This window comes from Camelus bactrianus, chromosome 35 (genome assembly GCF_048773025.1).
Source record: "Camelus bactrianus isolate YW-2024 breed Bactrian camel chromosome 35, ASM4877302v1, whole genome shotgun sequence".
Lineage (NCBI taxonomy): Eukaryota > Metazoa > Chordata > Mammalia > Artiodactyla > Camelidae > Camelus > Camelus bactrianus.
The window spans coordinates 22,967,561-22,984,209 of record NC_133573.1 but is presented as its reverse complement, the minus strand read 5'-3'; the positions used below and the strand labels follow the sequence as shown (position 1 = coordinate 22,984,209).

The following is a 16,649-nucleotide window of genomic DNA, read 5'->3' as shown; positions in this document are numbered from 1 at the left end:
GCATTGCATTCCCCAGCCCACCACAGGCCAGGAGGAGGCAGTGGCTCCTATGCCCAGAGGACGCTGAGCAGACAGCGAGGCGAGGCCTGTGTCAGGGGTGCAGACAGTGTGAACTGAGGTGTTGAACTGAGAGTTGGGAAGCTCTAGTTATTCCTCCAGTGAAAATCCACTAAAAACTCACTGCATCCTGCAAGTAAGGAAGTCTCTTATTTTCATGCAAAATTGTAACTTTTTCAATGTGTTTTTCTTTAGAGTTCTGTGTACTCCTTCTCAAACGCATTATATGATGCAACTTCAAGAAGCCCGGAGACCATATCGAATCATCTCAAATAGCGCCATCAAGATCAAGTACGATCTCGTGTGTATCGTTTACAGAAAATTCCAGTCCGTGAAATCTGATAGAAACTCATCTTACGCAATAGTAACAATAGAAGGGATTCAGAATACCACTCTAATTATTACATTTACAAATGATTTTTCTTACTGAGTATACTGAATGTTTTCATGGAATGTGAATCAGAACCTTATGTTCATTACATATCCAAATATTTTAATAAAATATTCCACTTAAGTTTTTTGGTTTCCTTTGATTTTATTATGGTTATTTTTTAAATGGTGAATCAAATCGTTTCAGATCCTGAATATAAAGAAGTTTAAAAATGCTTATTTCTATGCCATCGGGCTTAGAAATAAAAGTGAACTGATTTAGTATACAAACTAGCAGGAGTGAACTAATCACATAATTTTAATCAACATAACCATGAGTAAAAGTTTTTTCTGCATTTTGGAAAAAAATGTGACAAATTACCATCCTAAACTTGCCTTCATTCAAATAATCATTTAGCATCTATCTTAATATAAATACAAAAATAAACATTTAACATCTATCTTTACATAGATATAAAAATAATGCTAAAATATATGTTAAGAAGCTTCTTGTTCTGAACAGAATAGAGAGCCCAGAAATAAATCCACACACTTACGGTCAATTAATCTACAACAAAGGAAGCAAAGATATACAATGAAGAAAAGATAGTGTCTTCACAAAATGGTGCTGGGAAAACTGGACAGCTACATGTAAAAGAATGGAATTAGCACATTTTCTCACACTATATCCAAAAATTAACTCAAAATGTATTAAAGACCTAAACGGAAGACCTGAAGCCACAAAACTCCTAGAAGACAATATTAGCAAAACACTCTGACATAAATTGTAGCAATACTTTTTTGGATCTGTCTCCTAAGGCAAAAGAAACAAAAGTAAAAATAAATGGGACCTAATTAAACTTAAAAGCTTTTACACAGCAAAGGAAACCATTGACACAATGAAAAGACAACCTACTGAATGCCAAAAATATTTGCAAATGATACAAACAGTAAGAGGGTAACATCCAAAATATATAAACAGCTCATACAACTCAAAAAACCCCAAACAACCCAATTAAAAAATGGGCAAAAGACCTGAATAGACATTTTTCCAAGGAAGATATATAGATGGCCAGCAGGCACATGAAAAGACGCTCAAATCACTAATTATCAGAGAAACGCAAGTCAAAACCACAATTAGAGATCACCTCACACCTGTCAAAATGGCTATCCTCAAAATGTCTACAAGTAACAAATGTTGGCAAGGATGTGGAGAAAAGGGCACTCTAGTACACTGGTGGTAGGAATGTAAGTTGGTGCAGCCTCTATGGAAAACAGAATGGAAATTCCTCAAAAAAGTGAAAATAGAATTACCATATGATCTAGCAATCCTACTCCTGGTCATATATCTAAAGATAATGAAAACAGTAATTCAAAATGATACTCGTACCCCATTGTTCATAGCAGCATTATTTATAATAGCCAAGATATGGAAGCAACCTGTGTCCATTACAGATGAATGGATAGTGAAGATGTGATATATATATTTTTATATATATATATATAAAATAGAATATTACTCAGCCATAAAAATGAAATTCTGCCATTTGTAACAACATGGACAGAGAGTATTACGCTTAGTGAAGTAAGTCAGACAGAGAAAGACGAATGCTTTATGTTATATGTGGAATCTAAAAAATTAAGACATTAATATAACAAAAAATAAACAGACTCACAGATATAAAGAATAAACTAGCATTGCCAGTGAAGAGAGGGAATGGGAGAGGGGCAAGATAGGGATGGAAGATTAAGAGATACAAATTACCTATGCATAAAATAAATAAGCAACAAGGATATATTGCACAGCATAGGGAAATACAGACATTATTTTGTAATAATTTTAAGTGGCGTAAAATCTACAATTTTTTAAAGCAGCAGCTTTGGGCTGCAAGAAACAGAAACCTCCTTACTCAAACAGCTTAAACAATGTGGCAATTTTTATCCCACAAATTGGGCTACTGGGAGCTAGGGCATCTGTTTGCTTAGTTATTGTAACAGCTTTGTGCCTTCAGCAAGGACTCTGATTCTTTACAATTTCAATTCTCTCGCTATGTTTGGGACTTTTCTGAGCTCACTATAGGGGAAGTTGTACACTGTAAGTTTCACTACCAACATTAGTGCCTTTTCTGAGAATACAGACTGGAGAGAAATACTACTTTTCATTAAACTTGCAATAAACTTAATCTGAAATTTTATCCAAGTGAATTTTTCAGCCCCATTAACTGCATTCTAGCTTTGCTTTCTATGAATATCTTGTTTTCTAATTGCTGCTTTTCTATTAACAACAAAATTCTGACCTTAGAAAAATTCACCCAAGAGCATCAGTTGTTGTTGTTGCTGTTGTTTTGTTGTTTATAGTCATGCCCCTGGCATTGTGGGACATATGCATTTTGGGATGTTTCACTTATTGTAGCTTAAAACTATCATCGAAATATGTTGAGGATCTTTGTGTAACCTTACAGGATTTGTAAAGAAGCAGAGAATTAAAATTCAGGTATAGTTTTAGCAAAGACCTCAAACCTACTGCATGGAACATGTAGAGAAAGTGTACTTTCTTACAAAAGAAATAATAAAAATGATAATCCAACCTAAGTTGGCATGTTTCACAGGCACATTGAAGGAATTCATAACATACACATAGCTCCTGACTGCGACTAATTACGGAAAATCTACAGAAGATGGAAATTAAGAAACTCGTAAGAGTATTTAAAATTTTCTTTAGGTGCAAGCTAAATGTCCTCTAAAATGTTTAAATCAAACATTTGTGAGGTCTTATAAATACACACAGCAATTCTATGAAACTGAAAGAATGAAACTGATTTTTCTTATTCAATAAGTAGATGAGGTAGGTGCCTGTGTTGTTTTCATAATGTAATGTGAGATTTAGCAATAAAAATGTATTTTTATTTGCATCTTTCTTCCTCTGAAAACTTTCTGATGTAAGTCCAAATTTGTACCATTGTGATTTTTAAAATAGGCAAAAGAAGAAAAATAGAGGAAGGAACAACAGGAAGCATACAGGATTCACAAATTACATAACTCAGCTTTAAATCATGAAAATATCTCAAATACTACAATGGACAGATAATTTACTGAAAGTAATGTTTTTGCTTTGTTTTGTTTTGTTTTTTTTTAAGCTGGCAAATGTCGGGAGAATGGATACCAGTGAGTTGTGCTGACAGATTCTCAGGGATTTAAGAACACAAATATTTAAGACAGCATCTTATTGTTGTCTGGATTCACATGACCAACCTTCTCTTTCCCAAAATATACTTTAAGCATATTAGTAACAAACTAATAAGTACTGATTATCTGCCAAGTACTGTTCTAAGTATTCCATGTGTCTTCTCTCATGAACATGGATATAATGTGCTGTGCATTATGGTAGACAGCCACATGTGGATATTTAATCTGAAATTTAACTAAAATTAACTGAAATTTTAAAATGCATTTCTTCAGTTGTACTGGCCACATTCCAAGTGCTCAACAGCCGCATGTGGTTTGTGGCCACTGTGTTAGGTAACAAGGAGAACATTTCCATCATCACATAAAGTTCTCTCAGAAAGCACTGGTTTAGAGCAATGTCGAAACATTTTCCTATAAATAGTAGAGCAGTAATCTCCATAAATCTAATAAGCACTAAAAATATTTCTCAGGATGTGTATTTTAACTAGAATCAGCCACTTTAAGCATGGTGATGATAGTAAGTTATAAATAAGACAAGGCATATTTAGCTATAAGCAAACTAGCAAATGTGATAAAGAAGTTTATTTTAATAGTGCTTTCTTGGCATATAAATATAACATATCATTCTATTATACCCAAATCATCTTTGCCTATTTTTTTCTACATTTAGATGGCATTTTGAAAAAAATGTGTAAGAATTTGCTTTTCCTTTTTCATCTTCTTGACTGTCAGTCATTTTTCACCTTTAGCACACCAAGAACTAAAGATTCATGAATCCTTTAAATAGTAACTGCCTTCTATTTAGCCTTAAAGGGCAGTACTTTAGGTAAACCAACTACTATATTCATGCCAATGTCTTCCTCAATAAGTAGTCTTAAACTTTATTCTTAAAAATAAAAACCAGGGGAAATCCATAAAAGGACTCTGAGGTGTTTTTTTTCCAAAAAGCATTTTAAAAAATAAGATTTCAAGTATATATTTCACTGTGTCAACAATGACAGCTTGCTAAGTCTTCATGTTATTATCCTTTTCTGTCAACTTGCAAAACACCTGGGATTTCACTGCTGATATGTCTAGAAAACCAATGCAAGTGTTATTATCTAAAATAAGAATCATCAAACCCAAGACTTTGCTCTTTAAATAATTACAAGTGAAGGCACCACTTTGTAATAATCATCCACTTTGTGAAATTTCAGTGAAACTGGTTACATGCCACACCCTGAATTAAAAAACTCTAACTATGAATCAGTTGAAGTATGCATGAAAAAAAATGAATTAATGATTATAATACTTAAGGATCCACTTAAAAGTCACTCTGGTACATGTCATTAAACATCCTGAGAGAGTGAAATGCTCTAAAGGAACTCATTTTCAAAAAAAAAAAGAACTCATTTTTTCTCTAGAACATGGAAGCAATAATAAAGACCAGTTTTATTTTCCTAATTTTTAAAGTATTTATTTAGTCCTAGTTCTAGTCCCTTTCAAGACAAGTTCCTTGGAGTTTTATAGTATTTGCCCAGAGCTGTGTTACTGAGAAATCAGCTGAGGGAATTACCAGTCAGTATATAATTTGGGGCCAGTAAAAGAAATGCAGCAAAACAGATCAGGAATAACAAACAAGGTTGTTATTTGTCTAGCTTGCTGTTTGTCTAGCTAGCTTTTTTTTCCCCAAACAGATATTGACCATTTAGTCCATCACTAACCATAAACTAGTGGCTAAAGAAAAAATTAGTCACTGTGGGGTAATTATATTTGTCATTAATTTGTTCAACAAATATTTGTAAAGAAATATTTATAGTGGAAGACGTGAGACAAGGCAGTGAGACAGTGAGAGGAGATCTGAGTAACAAACACGCTATGTAATGTGGCCTCGTCCCACCTGGGATTTCTGTCTTCCCCTCGCTGCTGACCTCAAAACTCTTCTCCCCAGCTTCTTCAAATATACCAAGTAGGAAATTAATAAAATAAAAAATTTATAAAATAAAGTGGATCATTAAAACTAAGTGTTGGCCCTTAAAAAAGAGTAATAAACCCCTGATGAAACAAACAAACAAAAAACTTTGGGGAAATAAATCATAAAATAAAAAAGCTCTAAGTCAAAGAAAAAAATATACAGCCAATGTCAGAAATGTAAATGATAAAATCATCACAGATCCTACAGATAGTAAGAGGATAATGATATTAAAAAAAAAAAAAAGACAGAAATCTTTACAACCAAAAATATTACAATATCAAGCTTTAGAAGCCAGTTACAAGTAATTTTTGGACATGTAATGTACAGCACAGTGACTGTAGTTAACAATACTGTATTGTACATTTGAAAGTTGCTAATAGAGTAAATCTTAAAAGTTCTCATCACAAGAAAAACAAACTCAATATGCAAGGTGATAGATGTTAACTAAACTTATTGTGGTTATCACTTCATGGTATATACATATAGCAAATCATTATGTTATACACTTTAATACAATGTTATATGTCAATTATATTTTGATAAAACTAAAAATATAATTCTTCATTATAAAAAAGTAATTTATATTACTGAATACTAACAAATTTGGAAATCTGGATAAAATTCATGATTTTCTAGGGAAGTGCCAATTACAAAAATTGATTTAAGAGATGACAGAAAACATGGAGTAATAATTATGGAGGAATTGAGAACTCAAAAAGCTGGATGGCTTCAAAGGAAATTATTTCAAATCTTATAGAAACAGAGTTCTATGCTATTTAAACTATTCTAAGCCATCATTCCCAATTTTAATCATAACACCTACATTATGATGTTAACAAAATTAGAAAATGGCAAAGAAAAAAGTAATTTGGACTCATGTACTTATAAAAATCAACAAAAAAAATCCTGCATTAAATTTTACCAACTCCCAAGCAAGCCAAGTTCTCTCTGATGGGAAGTTGCATGTTAAGCAAAGACACATGAAAATGGAAGATGGCTGGACTGAAGGCAATAGAAACTGAGACATCTGAAGGAAATGCCTAGAAAGATGGTGATCTTACTCTTGCCACTACGATGCTCAAAGCAACTCTGCTTCAAATCTTTCACACGTTCTGATTGTTCTTTTTCTTTAATTTTGAGAGCTCCCTGGTATATAACTAGGAAATGTATTCATTTAAATGGCATTAATTCTGTCCAGGTAGGTAAGTAGCACACTCAGACTCATGTATCATCCTACCCTACATGTATACACAGATGTTGCACTGTTTGGAGAGAAAGGAAAAGTCCTTATGTTCGGACAATGTGCAGTCCAACAGAGAGCTTTGTAATGGTGGAGCAAACAAGCTACTGATACAAGTTAGGCTCTTAAGAACAATACATAGATATAGATGTAGGCGCAGATGTAGCTGTAGATATAGACACATGTATATAGATGTGTGTGTGTGTACATGTATATACACATATATACACATAATAGAGAGAGAGAGAAAGAGAGAGAGCATATTGTTCTAGTTTGTGTTAAATTATAAGACTGAGTCCTAAGTCCTTTCTTTTGCTATCCTCTTTTTAATCCATTCTAGTCTAATTAAGACAGCTTGACCATGGCCATCATGGGAAGAGGTCATCTCTCCACACAGGGTCAGCTGAGCCAAGACAGAATGTCTGGTGGCCACTTCTATGTCTGCACAGTTCTTAGGTTCATGGCACTCTGTTCCTCAAGAAAACCCACGGTAACAGTCTAGAGGCAGATCTTTCCCCTCCATGTAAAAAATGTTAAGGAACTTACACAGAAGCTAAAAACAACTTCTCAAAAGATTTTTCTTTTTTAATTCAATATCGGTCACTTTACGTACTTAATAATGTGCCCATTAGAAAATGTATTTTTTTTTGTAGTGCCTAGAAAGCTACAAAAATCTCCTTAGTTTGTGACTAATTTATACATCTTCCTACCACATGAATCCCCCGGGAAATTTTTATCAGAAAAAGATTGGAATTTCACTTTTTGAAGGACTTTTGATGAAGTACATCATAATCAGAGATATTATACTATAAAATTAAATAGAATAAAATACTTAATTTTCATTTAAAATTATAAATGTTAGCAGAAGAAAATGGTGCAAAGTAGCCTCTGCCCTGTGTATGATGAAGACAAGACAAATTATGCCTGTGCCAAGCAGGATTATCATGACCTAGAGATTTCTGAAAAAGAATTTCAAGATTCTCAAGAGCACTAGACATTTTGCTCTCAATGGATACCTATTTGGCAGATACCCATTTGCAGTTCCTTGAAGCATCTGCATTTCTCCACACTCAAATTGCTTGCCAGATATAAATATGAAAATAGACAATTTCTAATTCAAAGGAATTCCAGTTCCATGCTTGGTATAATACATTTCAATGCTTGATCATTTGGTATTGCCACAGTCATTAAAATCAATTCTTTGAAACTGAATTACTCATTTGATGTGCTTTACATTAACTGCAGCACCACCTACCATACTGAAATGTATGTCAGAAAGAGAGAGGGTATCTTCCCCAGGAAAGCCTGCCTCTGAATGATTATTTCTATCTGATGTTACAGAAAAAGCTTTGACAATAGGCACATATCAATTCCGCACAATTCAGCTCGTCCTTCTATGATTGATGCATAATAGATACCATTGTAGCTGCTCCAAACATCCTTGTTCCTCTTCGTCACTCTCTATCACACCATGACTTGAAAGACAATGAGCACGTTGCTGCATTTGAAAAGCTTTGATCTACTGCAGCATCTAGAGGCAGAACTGAAAAGAAAGAAAGGGGGATGGAAGGAGATTTCAGAAACCCAGCCCAGTGCTGCTCATTCCCATGTGGAGCATAAACCATCACCAAGCCAAAGATGAGAATGAATGAGTTCAATTAATGCAAGAAAACGGCCCATGCTGGATGTGTTTCTATCAACCATATTATACCAGTAACTATAATTTGAAAGTTGAAAAAATAGGAACACATTAGTATTAAAATCTCAACTTCTTTTATTTATATGTTTTATTGGAATGGAATGTGTTTTACAGCAACTGAAAAGACAAATATTCTATTTTCCCTATGTCTTTGGATCCAAAATATCAATGTAAGTGAAAATGAAGCAAAAAGTATTAGGAACAAATTAAGCAGTGTTCTTCCCATTGAAAGCTCTGCATTAAAAATTCCACTTCTTGCCTGGGGCGCCACACTGATTGTAAATTTTCAGTGGTATATTTTGAAACATGATGCCCTGGAAGGTGATTTTATAGTGCCAATTTATTATTCTCCTTACCATTGCAAGGAATAGAAAGTGGAAGATTTCATCTAATTGCTTGTTGTTTAGAATAAAATACCTTTTTAAAAATTAAAACCTTTTAATTAAAAAAACTGTGATAAAATTCACATAACATAAAATGTACCATTTTAACCATTTCTAAGCATACAGTACAGTGGTATTTTGTATCGTGACATTATTGGGCAGTCAATCTCCAGAACGTTTTCATTTTGCAAAACTGAAACTCTGTACACATGAACACTAAATTCCTCGTTCCTCCCTCCCCTCAGCCCCTGGCCCCAGTCATTCTACTTTCTGCCTCTAAGAATTTGTCTACTCTAGGTACCACATATAAGCGGAAACACACAGTATTTGTCCTTTCATGACTGGTTTTATTTCATTTAGCATAATGTCCTCAAGGTCCATCCATGTTGTAGCAGGTGTCAGGATTTCCTTCCTTTTTAAGGCTGAATAAATAGAATAAAATACTTTAAAACTTCTACTATTATTTTTCATATTGCTGAGACTATATATAGAACAAAATATTGTCTACCTTGTCCACTGGATTCTTTACTATATTAATCTTAGTTATTTTATATTTGAATTTGTAGAGAGACTATGGCATGAAAAACGGATGATGTTTATTGACTTTAGAATGAAGCATATTAAAATAAATTTGTAATTTCAATTTATAACTAATGTTTTATAAGAAGAGAACATCAGGTCTTCATTAATTAACAAGGCTTTTTTTAAAGCATAGCACTTTTTATTCTAGAGATTTCCTGTATTATATAGGTAAATAATTGTATTTTTATTGATTGCTGTAAAGTATAGAATGTATATTAACTTATCACAGCCAACCTTCAAATACCATTTCATGTACAGCATAAGGATCTTACAATAGCATTTTTCCATTTCCTCACTCTTAATCCTATATGCTGTTTTTGTTGTAATTTTTACATCTATGCATGCCAATACATTGTTAGTACTTCTGCATTATCTTTTAAAGCAATTAAAATTCTGAAAAACATCTACTATAATTTACCTTTTTTTATATTCTTTTCCAATCTATGTTATAAGAAATTATAGTTCCCCATGCTATACAGTAGGTCTTCGTTTTTATCTATTTTATATATAGTAATGACACTCTTTTTAAAAAGTTCATTTTTAATTAATTTATTTTTAACTTTTTTTATTGAGTTATAGTCATTTTACAATGGTGTGTCAAATTCCAGCGTAGAGCACAATTTTTCAGTTATACATGAACACCATTATTTTTACCCTTTTCAATACACGATTTCTTTAGCTACATCTTAATTTCCGTCTGACATCCTATTTGTCTGCCTAAGTAACTAGCATTTCTTTTAACATAGGCCTGATGGCAGTACATTCTTTCACCTTGTGTTTTACTTGGAAAAGTCTTTATTTTGCATTCATTTTTTAAAAGATATTTTTGCTGAGTATCAAAGTCTGAGTTGACAATACAAAAAAAGGTGTGCTGAAAGATTTTCTATTATTACTTTGAAATTTCATTACTTTGAAGAGTGAAAAATATGTCATTCCATATTATTTTGCGTTGTAGAGTTTCTAGCGAGAAGACTGGTGAAGTCATTATCTTTGTCCCTATCTATGTAATGTATTTTTTTTTTCTGTTTGCTTTCTAGATTTTTCTTCTTATCATTGACTTTTAGCTTTTTGACTATAGAGTGTTTAGTATTACATCTTCCTTTGTAATCTGGATGACTTTTATTTCTTTTGGTTGCCCAGTTGCCCTTACTAAAACCTCCCGTACAATGTTGAACAGAAATAGTGAGAAAGGACATCTTGATGTTTTCCTGATCTGGGGTAGAGTATCCAGTTGTTTATCATTAAGTATGATATTAGCTGTGGTTTTTTCAATAGATGCCCTTTGTCAAGTTGAGAATGATCCCTTCTATTCCTAGTTTTTTGAGTGCTTTTATTATCAAAAAGTATTAGTTGTCAAAACTTTTTTCTGCATCTGATAAGCTGACCTTGTGATTTTTAAATTTTATTTTTTATTACATTACTGTAATATAGTATTTTCAGTGATTTTCAAATGTTGAACCTGCCTTGCATTCCTGGGATAAACCCCATTTGGTCATGGTGCACAATTCATTTTTCATCCTGCTGGATTCAGTTTGCTAGTACTTTATTGAGGGCCTTTGAGTCTGCATTCGTAAGAGATATTGGTCTGCATTTTTCTTTTCTTGTAATTTTTTAAATCTGATTTTGATATCAGGTTAATACTGGCCTCATAGAAAGTTGTAACGTTTCCCTTCTCTTCTAATTTTTAGAAGAATTGGTGATTAGTTCTTTCTAACTTTGAATGTTTGGCAGAATTTAGTGGCAAAGCCAACTGGGTGTGGGCTTTTTTGTGTGGATTCAGAGTTCAGATGTTAACCTGCATATCTACGGTCTCTTTATAAGTTAGTAGAATTGCCTTTTATTTTCTGGAGTCAGTTTCAGCAGTTTGTACATTTTTAGGAATTTGTCCATTTTATCTAAATTATCTAATTTGTTGGCATTCAAGTGTACATAGTATTCTTTTAAAATCTTTTTTATTATTATATGGTCAGTAGTAATGTCTTCTCTTTCATTTCTGATTATAGTAACTTGAGTCTTCTTTTTTTCTTGGTCAATCTAGCTAAAGATTTGTCAATTTTATTGATCTTTTCAAAGAACCAGCTTTTTCATTTCATTGATTTTCTCTATTGTTTGTCTATTCCGTATTTCATTCATTTGTGCTCTAAACTTTTTTTTTTTTTTTTTTTTTTTGCTTGCTTTAGGTTTAGTTTGCCTTTCTTTTTCAGTGTCTGAGGTGAAACTTTGGATTATTGATTTGCAATCTTTCTTCCTATTATAGGGATTTATTACCACAGATTTACCCTAAGCACTGTTTTAGTGTCATCCAATAAGTTTCAGTACATCGTCTTCCTTTTTATGTAACTCGGAATATTTCATTTCCTTTTTGATTTCTTCATTGACCCACTGGTTATTTAGGAGTGAGTTGTTTAATTTCCAAATATTTATGAGTTCCCAAATTTTTCTTGGTATTGGCTTCTAATTTCATTCCATTGTGACCAGAGAACATACTTTGTATTTCTTTTCCTTTTAAACTTTTTGAGCTTTGTTTTTCAGCCTAGCATATGGTACATCCTGAAGGATGTTCCACGTACACTTGGGAAGAATGTATAGTGTGTTATTTTTGTTGGGGGAGGTGCGTGAGAGTATTCTATAAATGTCTGTTAGGTCTAGTTGGTTTATAGTGTGGTTCAAATCTGTTTATTTGCTCATCTTCTGTCCAATTTTTCTATCCATTATTGAAAATGAGATACTCAAGTCTCAGATTACTATTGTTAAACTGTCTATTTCTCCCTTAATTTCTGTCAGTATTTGTTTCTTATATTTTAGTAAAGTGTCATTGAGTGCATATATATAATCCTTAGATCTTCCTGATGGACTGTTTTTATCAGTGTAAAACATCTCTTTTTATCTCTAGTATTTTTTATTTTAAAGTCTATTATGTTTGATAGCAGAATAGCCACTCCAGCTTTTATATGGTTGCCATTTATTTGATATATCTTTTTATCTTTTCTATCAATCTGTTTGTATCTTTGAATATTCACTGTGTCAGTTTTCTCAAACAAATCTGAAAATCCCTACCTTTTAAACGGAGAGTTTAACTCACATTGAATGTAATTACTGGTATGACAGACCTACATCTGCCATTTTTATGTTTGTTTTTTATATCTCTTATGTCTTTTTTCTTCTGATTTTTAAAAAACATTTAAGTGAATATTTTCTAATGTAGCATTTCAATTTCTTCAATTATTTTTTCACTACATTTTTGAGGGGGTTTATTTTTGTTTTTGTTTTTAGTAGCTGCTAAGAGCTTACCATAAATATCCTATTTAAACCAGCTTCTTATTTATAATAGCTTAATTCCAGTGATATACAGAAATATTACTCCTGTACAGCTCTGTTTGCTTTTACTTTTTTGAGGTATTAATTTTACACTTATTAAGTCTGTTAATATTACAGACCCAACAATACATTACTGTAATGATTACTTTACAATCTAGTCATTTCCTTAGCCCAGTACACCTTTACTCCTACCCACATCCTTTGTGCTGTTATTGGCACATTTCTTTATGTTATAAGCCCAATAGTACATTATATACATATTACTTTATACAATTGTTTTGAAATCATAAGATATGGCAAATTAATAAAGGACACTGCATCTTGATAAGGAGTTTGGATTCTAGCCTATATTAGCCAGAACACTCATGGTGGTTATTTTAGCAAGGAAGTGGCATGACCACATTTTAAAAATTATTATTTTAGGAAAATAACTCTGGTTTCAGTGCAATAGATGGTTTTAGATAGGGAATAACTGGTGGCAGTGAGACCAATGTGAAAGGTGTCATATGTATCAACAGTTATTTGGACTTGGACTAAAAAACATGGCTCTGTGGATAGAAAAATTTTAAGACTCACTTTTATGGGATAATTGCCAGTTTCCTGCTTAGTAGGCTACGATAGGTTAGGGAAATGGAGGAATGTAAAATGGCCCTTGGTTTCTGGCTTGGGAAGTAGATATTGATATAATCAATTAAATTAGGGATGCAAGAGAAAGAAACTGATCTGGAAAGGAAAATGACAATTTAGATTTAAACATATTAAATCTGAATAACCTAGATATCCCAGTGAGGATTTTAATAAACAGCAGGTAATACAGGACAATGTGAAGTTGAAAGCAAAAAATTTACATACTGGTTTTCTTAAGCAAGTTATTTTAATTTCATTTTTAAAACTCAGATAATACTAGTACCTCATAGTCTTTAGTGGACAATTAAATGAGATATATGCAGTGCCTGAATAAATGACAGTTATGTTGCTATTTATTTTTAAAGTTATTTGGATTAACAGAAATGAATTAGATCATCCAGAGAGAGTATATAATGTATTTGAAGTTAAGTTCAAAGGAGTGCTTCAAGGTACATTTTTGTGGGTCAGCAAAAACAACAACAACAACAACAACAACAAACCACTTCAACTTCAGATTAAATTTGATACTTTGCGCAGCAGAGCAGGAGAAACCCTAGAGTTTGAAATTTGTGTAATTTTGCACTTTTCAAAGTACCTTCCCATGTATCATCTTGTAAAATTCAGAAAGTCATCTTTTGAAGCAGGTATTATCATCCCAACTTTATAAGGCTTATGACTTTACCTAGGATCAGCCACAAATTATAGTTATGGATCTGAACCTGCAGGTCTGGCTTCTGACTCTTAGCCTGCGGCTCTCCCACATCAAATCTGCCACTCAGTGGCTCAACATTCATCTTATTCTGGAACTTACCCTGGACCTCAATAAAATAGCTCTATGAAATACTGCATTTGGAAAGCAGCTCTGATGAACAAGCTTCTTGACCTTGAAAGCATATCAGTAGTTTATTACTCTCGTCAAAAATAAATCTCCAAGATGGAGACAAAGGTTCATAATCTACAACCAAATTTAGGTGTTAAGCACACAATTCAATTAAATATTTTGGAGATACAGGTGTTGAATTTTTTCAGAGTTGGTGTTGATGCTGTTATGATATTAAATCAATCAAAATGTTCAAAGGTTACTGTTATCTCTAAGAACTTAGCCAGACATGTTCAGTAGTGTCTTGAGTAACAGTTACCCTTAAAGAAAAACACATCTAGTTAGCTCTATGCCATATGATAAAGTTTAAAATGAAGCAAAAAAATACGACGTAGACTTTGTTTTTACCCCTTTATGCATTCCACGTTACATTTTCCCCCCTTGGGTCTTAAAGATAAGTATTCTTGTTATATGAAGAAAGTTAAGCACAGGAACAGTATTTTGCCACCAAGTGCATGATACATCATTTCCTGAAAACCTACCCCTCTAGTGGCATTATTCACTACTCATGTGAACAGTTTCATCATCTGTAAAACGGAGTTTATTTTTTACATGAGTTAATAGTGGCATTTGGCAGTTTCCTGTCTTTCAGGAACCTCAAAATGTTCCCAAAGTGCTACTTTTGCTATTATAAGAACAATTTCTCTTCAAGCTAGTTTCTTTGTCACTCTTGTCTTTCATGAGATAATATCCCATGACACAGGATGATGGGGACTTAATTCTGTTCAGGCACATAACTGCTCCAGTCCATGGAAAATAACAGCAATAGATCTGGGATTCATCTAAAAGGTGTAATTACACATTAAATGGTCCAGTTTATGTTGGGCATCTGCAGCGTATTGTTGTAGTTAATCAAGAATGGGAAAGTGTAAAAATATTAAGAATGAAGACGAGATAAGCACGCTCTCTCTCTCTCTTTCTTTTTCCCCTCCTTCCACTAAAAGAGAAAACAAACATCCTGGAAGTATCAGTAAATTATGAAAAAGCTTATAGAAAAGAAAAGCTTGAGTCTTCAGAGTTGTTATATAAATAACCCTCAAGAAAATTGATTCGAAGTAAAATGTTTATTGGTAGGTCCAAAATGGAAGGAATAAAGAGGAAAAAAAAAACATGATGGAGATAAGAAACAGAAAAAGAGAATGGAAGTGAGGAGCACTTTGGGGAAGTTTCAGGCTAGCTGTCATACTTGGAGGAAAAATTAAATGATCAAATATATTCTAACATTCTACATCTGCTCCATTCTAGGAAAAACTATCAGGTATGCAAAGTGATCCAGGGAAAACACTCCCACTGTAAGTCCCAAAATAATGTGCATTTAATGAGAAGCATTCCTGCCCACCCCTAAAGTGTAACTGTAACAGTCGATGCTCTGGTTTCTACACAGAGAAGGAATTTAAATCAATAAACAGCTACAGGGCAACTGCCTTCTTACCTGTGCTGTTCTTAATACTGGGGATATAGAGATGAGTAACTCCTGGTCCCTGTAGCTAGGCAGCATGTTAAAGCCCACCAACCAAGCAACCAACCAACCAGCAAACAATCGAACACTCTAATAAACCAATGTATTAGTAACACGAACAAATTATCATCAGGACACAGAAAAAAGTGTTTACTGCTTTAGCCTAGAGAAAGCAGAAATGCAGAATAACCAACAGCCTCTCAGAGGAAGTGGCACTTAAGCTGGTATTTGACAGATGAATAATTGTCTCAAGGTAGGCCTGGGGAAGAGTTTCTTTGTAAATTCGATACTCTTTGAAGTGCTTAATGTCATATCAAGCATTTTTAAAACATGCCCATATCAGACATTAAAGTGCACTTTATAATTTCTACATAATCACATGAGCTGGATTGTATTTGACAAGATGTACATTTTGTCGACAATGAATGAAATGTTTATTAATTCATTTTTGTGATTATTTTTCATATACTTGGTATGATATATTGTCCCCATTGACATTTGCTTTGGCTCTTGGAAAACTCATAGCCTCCAAGCACTGTTCCTGTGGTACCTAATGGAAAATGATGACCAGGGAGAAGGCAGACCAGCCATAGGATTCAGCTTGAGCAGAGGCTCTGGAAAGATGTGTATTTGAGTAGGGAACCTCTCAAATAGTAAGATGACTGACTAATCCTATATAGATGAACTCATTTCCATACTTGCAGAAGCCATTCTCTCTGCGCTGTGGTCAGATGTCATCAGCAAAGTGCCTGAATAAGGGTTCTCTCTGAGAATTTAGTTCCCTACTGACTCTGGTGGATGTTATAGTATTACAACACTGTAAATGTGATGTATTTGAAGTTTCATATGTAGGCTTTCTAGAGATGTGAAGCATGATAGCAGCTACATTAACCAA

General features: G+C 33.3%; 1 protein-coding gene across 2 annotated transcripts in view; it reads left to right on the top strand.

The window, feature by feature from the left end:
• The window catches only part of MALRD1 (MAM and LDL receptor class A domain containing 1), a 438,921-nt gene extending 438,350 nt beyond the window's left edge, over positions 1–571 (top strand). For both annotated transcript variants that reach the window (XM_074358489.1, XM_045511295.2), the window contains exon 41: positions 253–571. In XM_074358489.1, the coding sequence (XP_074214590.1) occupies positions 253–333 (81 nt within the window). In that variant the 3' untranslated portion in view covers positions 334–571. The remainder of the gene's footprint in view (positions 1–252) is intronic.
• The last annotated feature ends 16,078 nt before the right edge of the window (positions 572–16,649 follow it).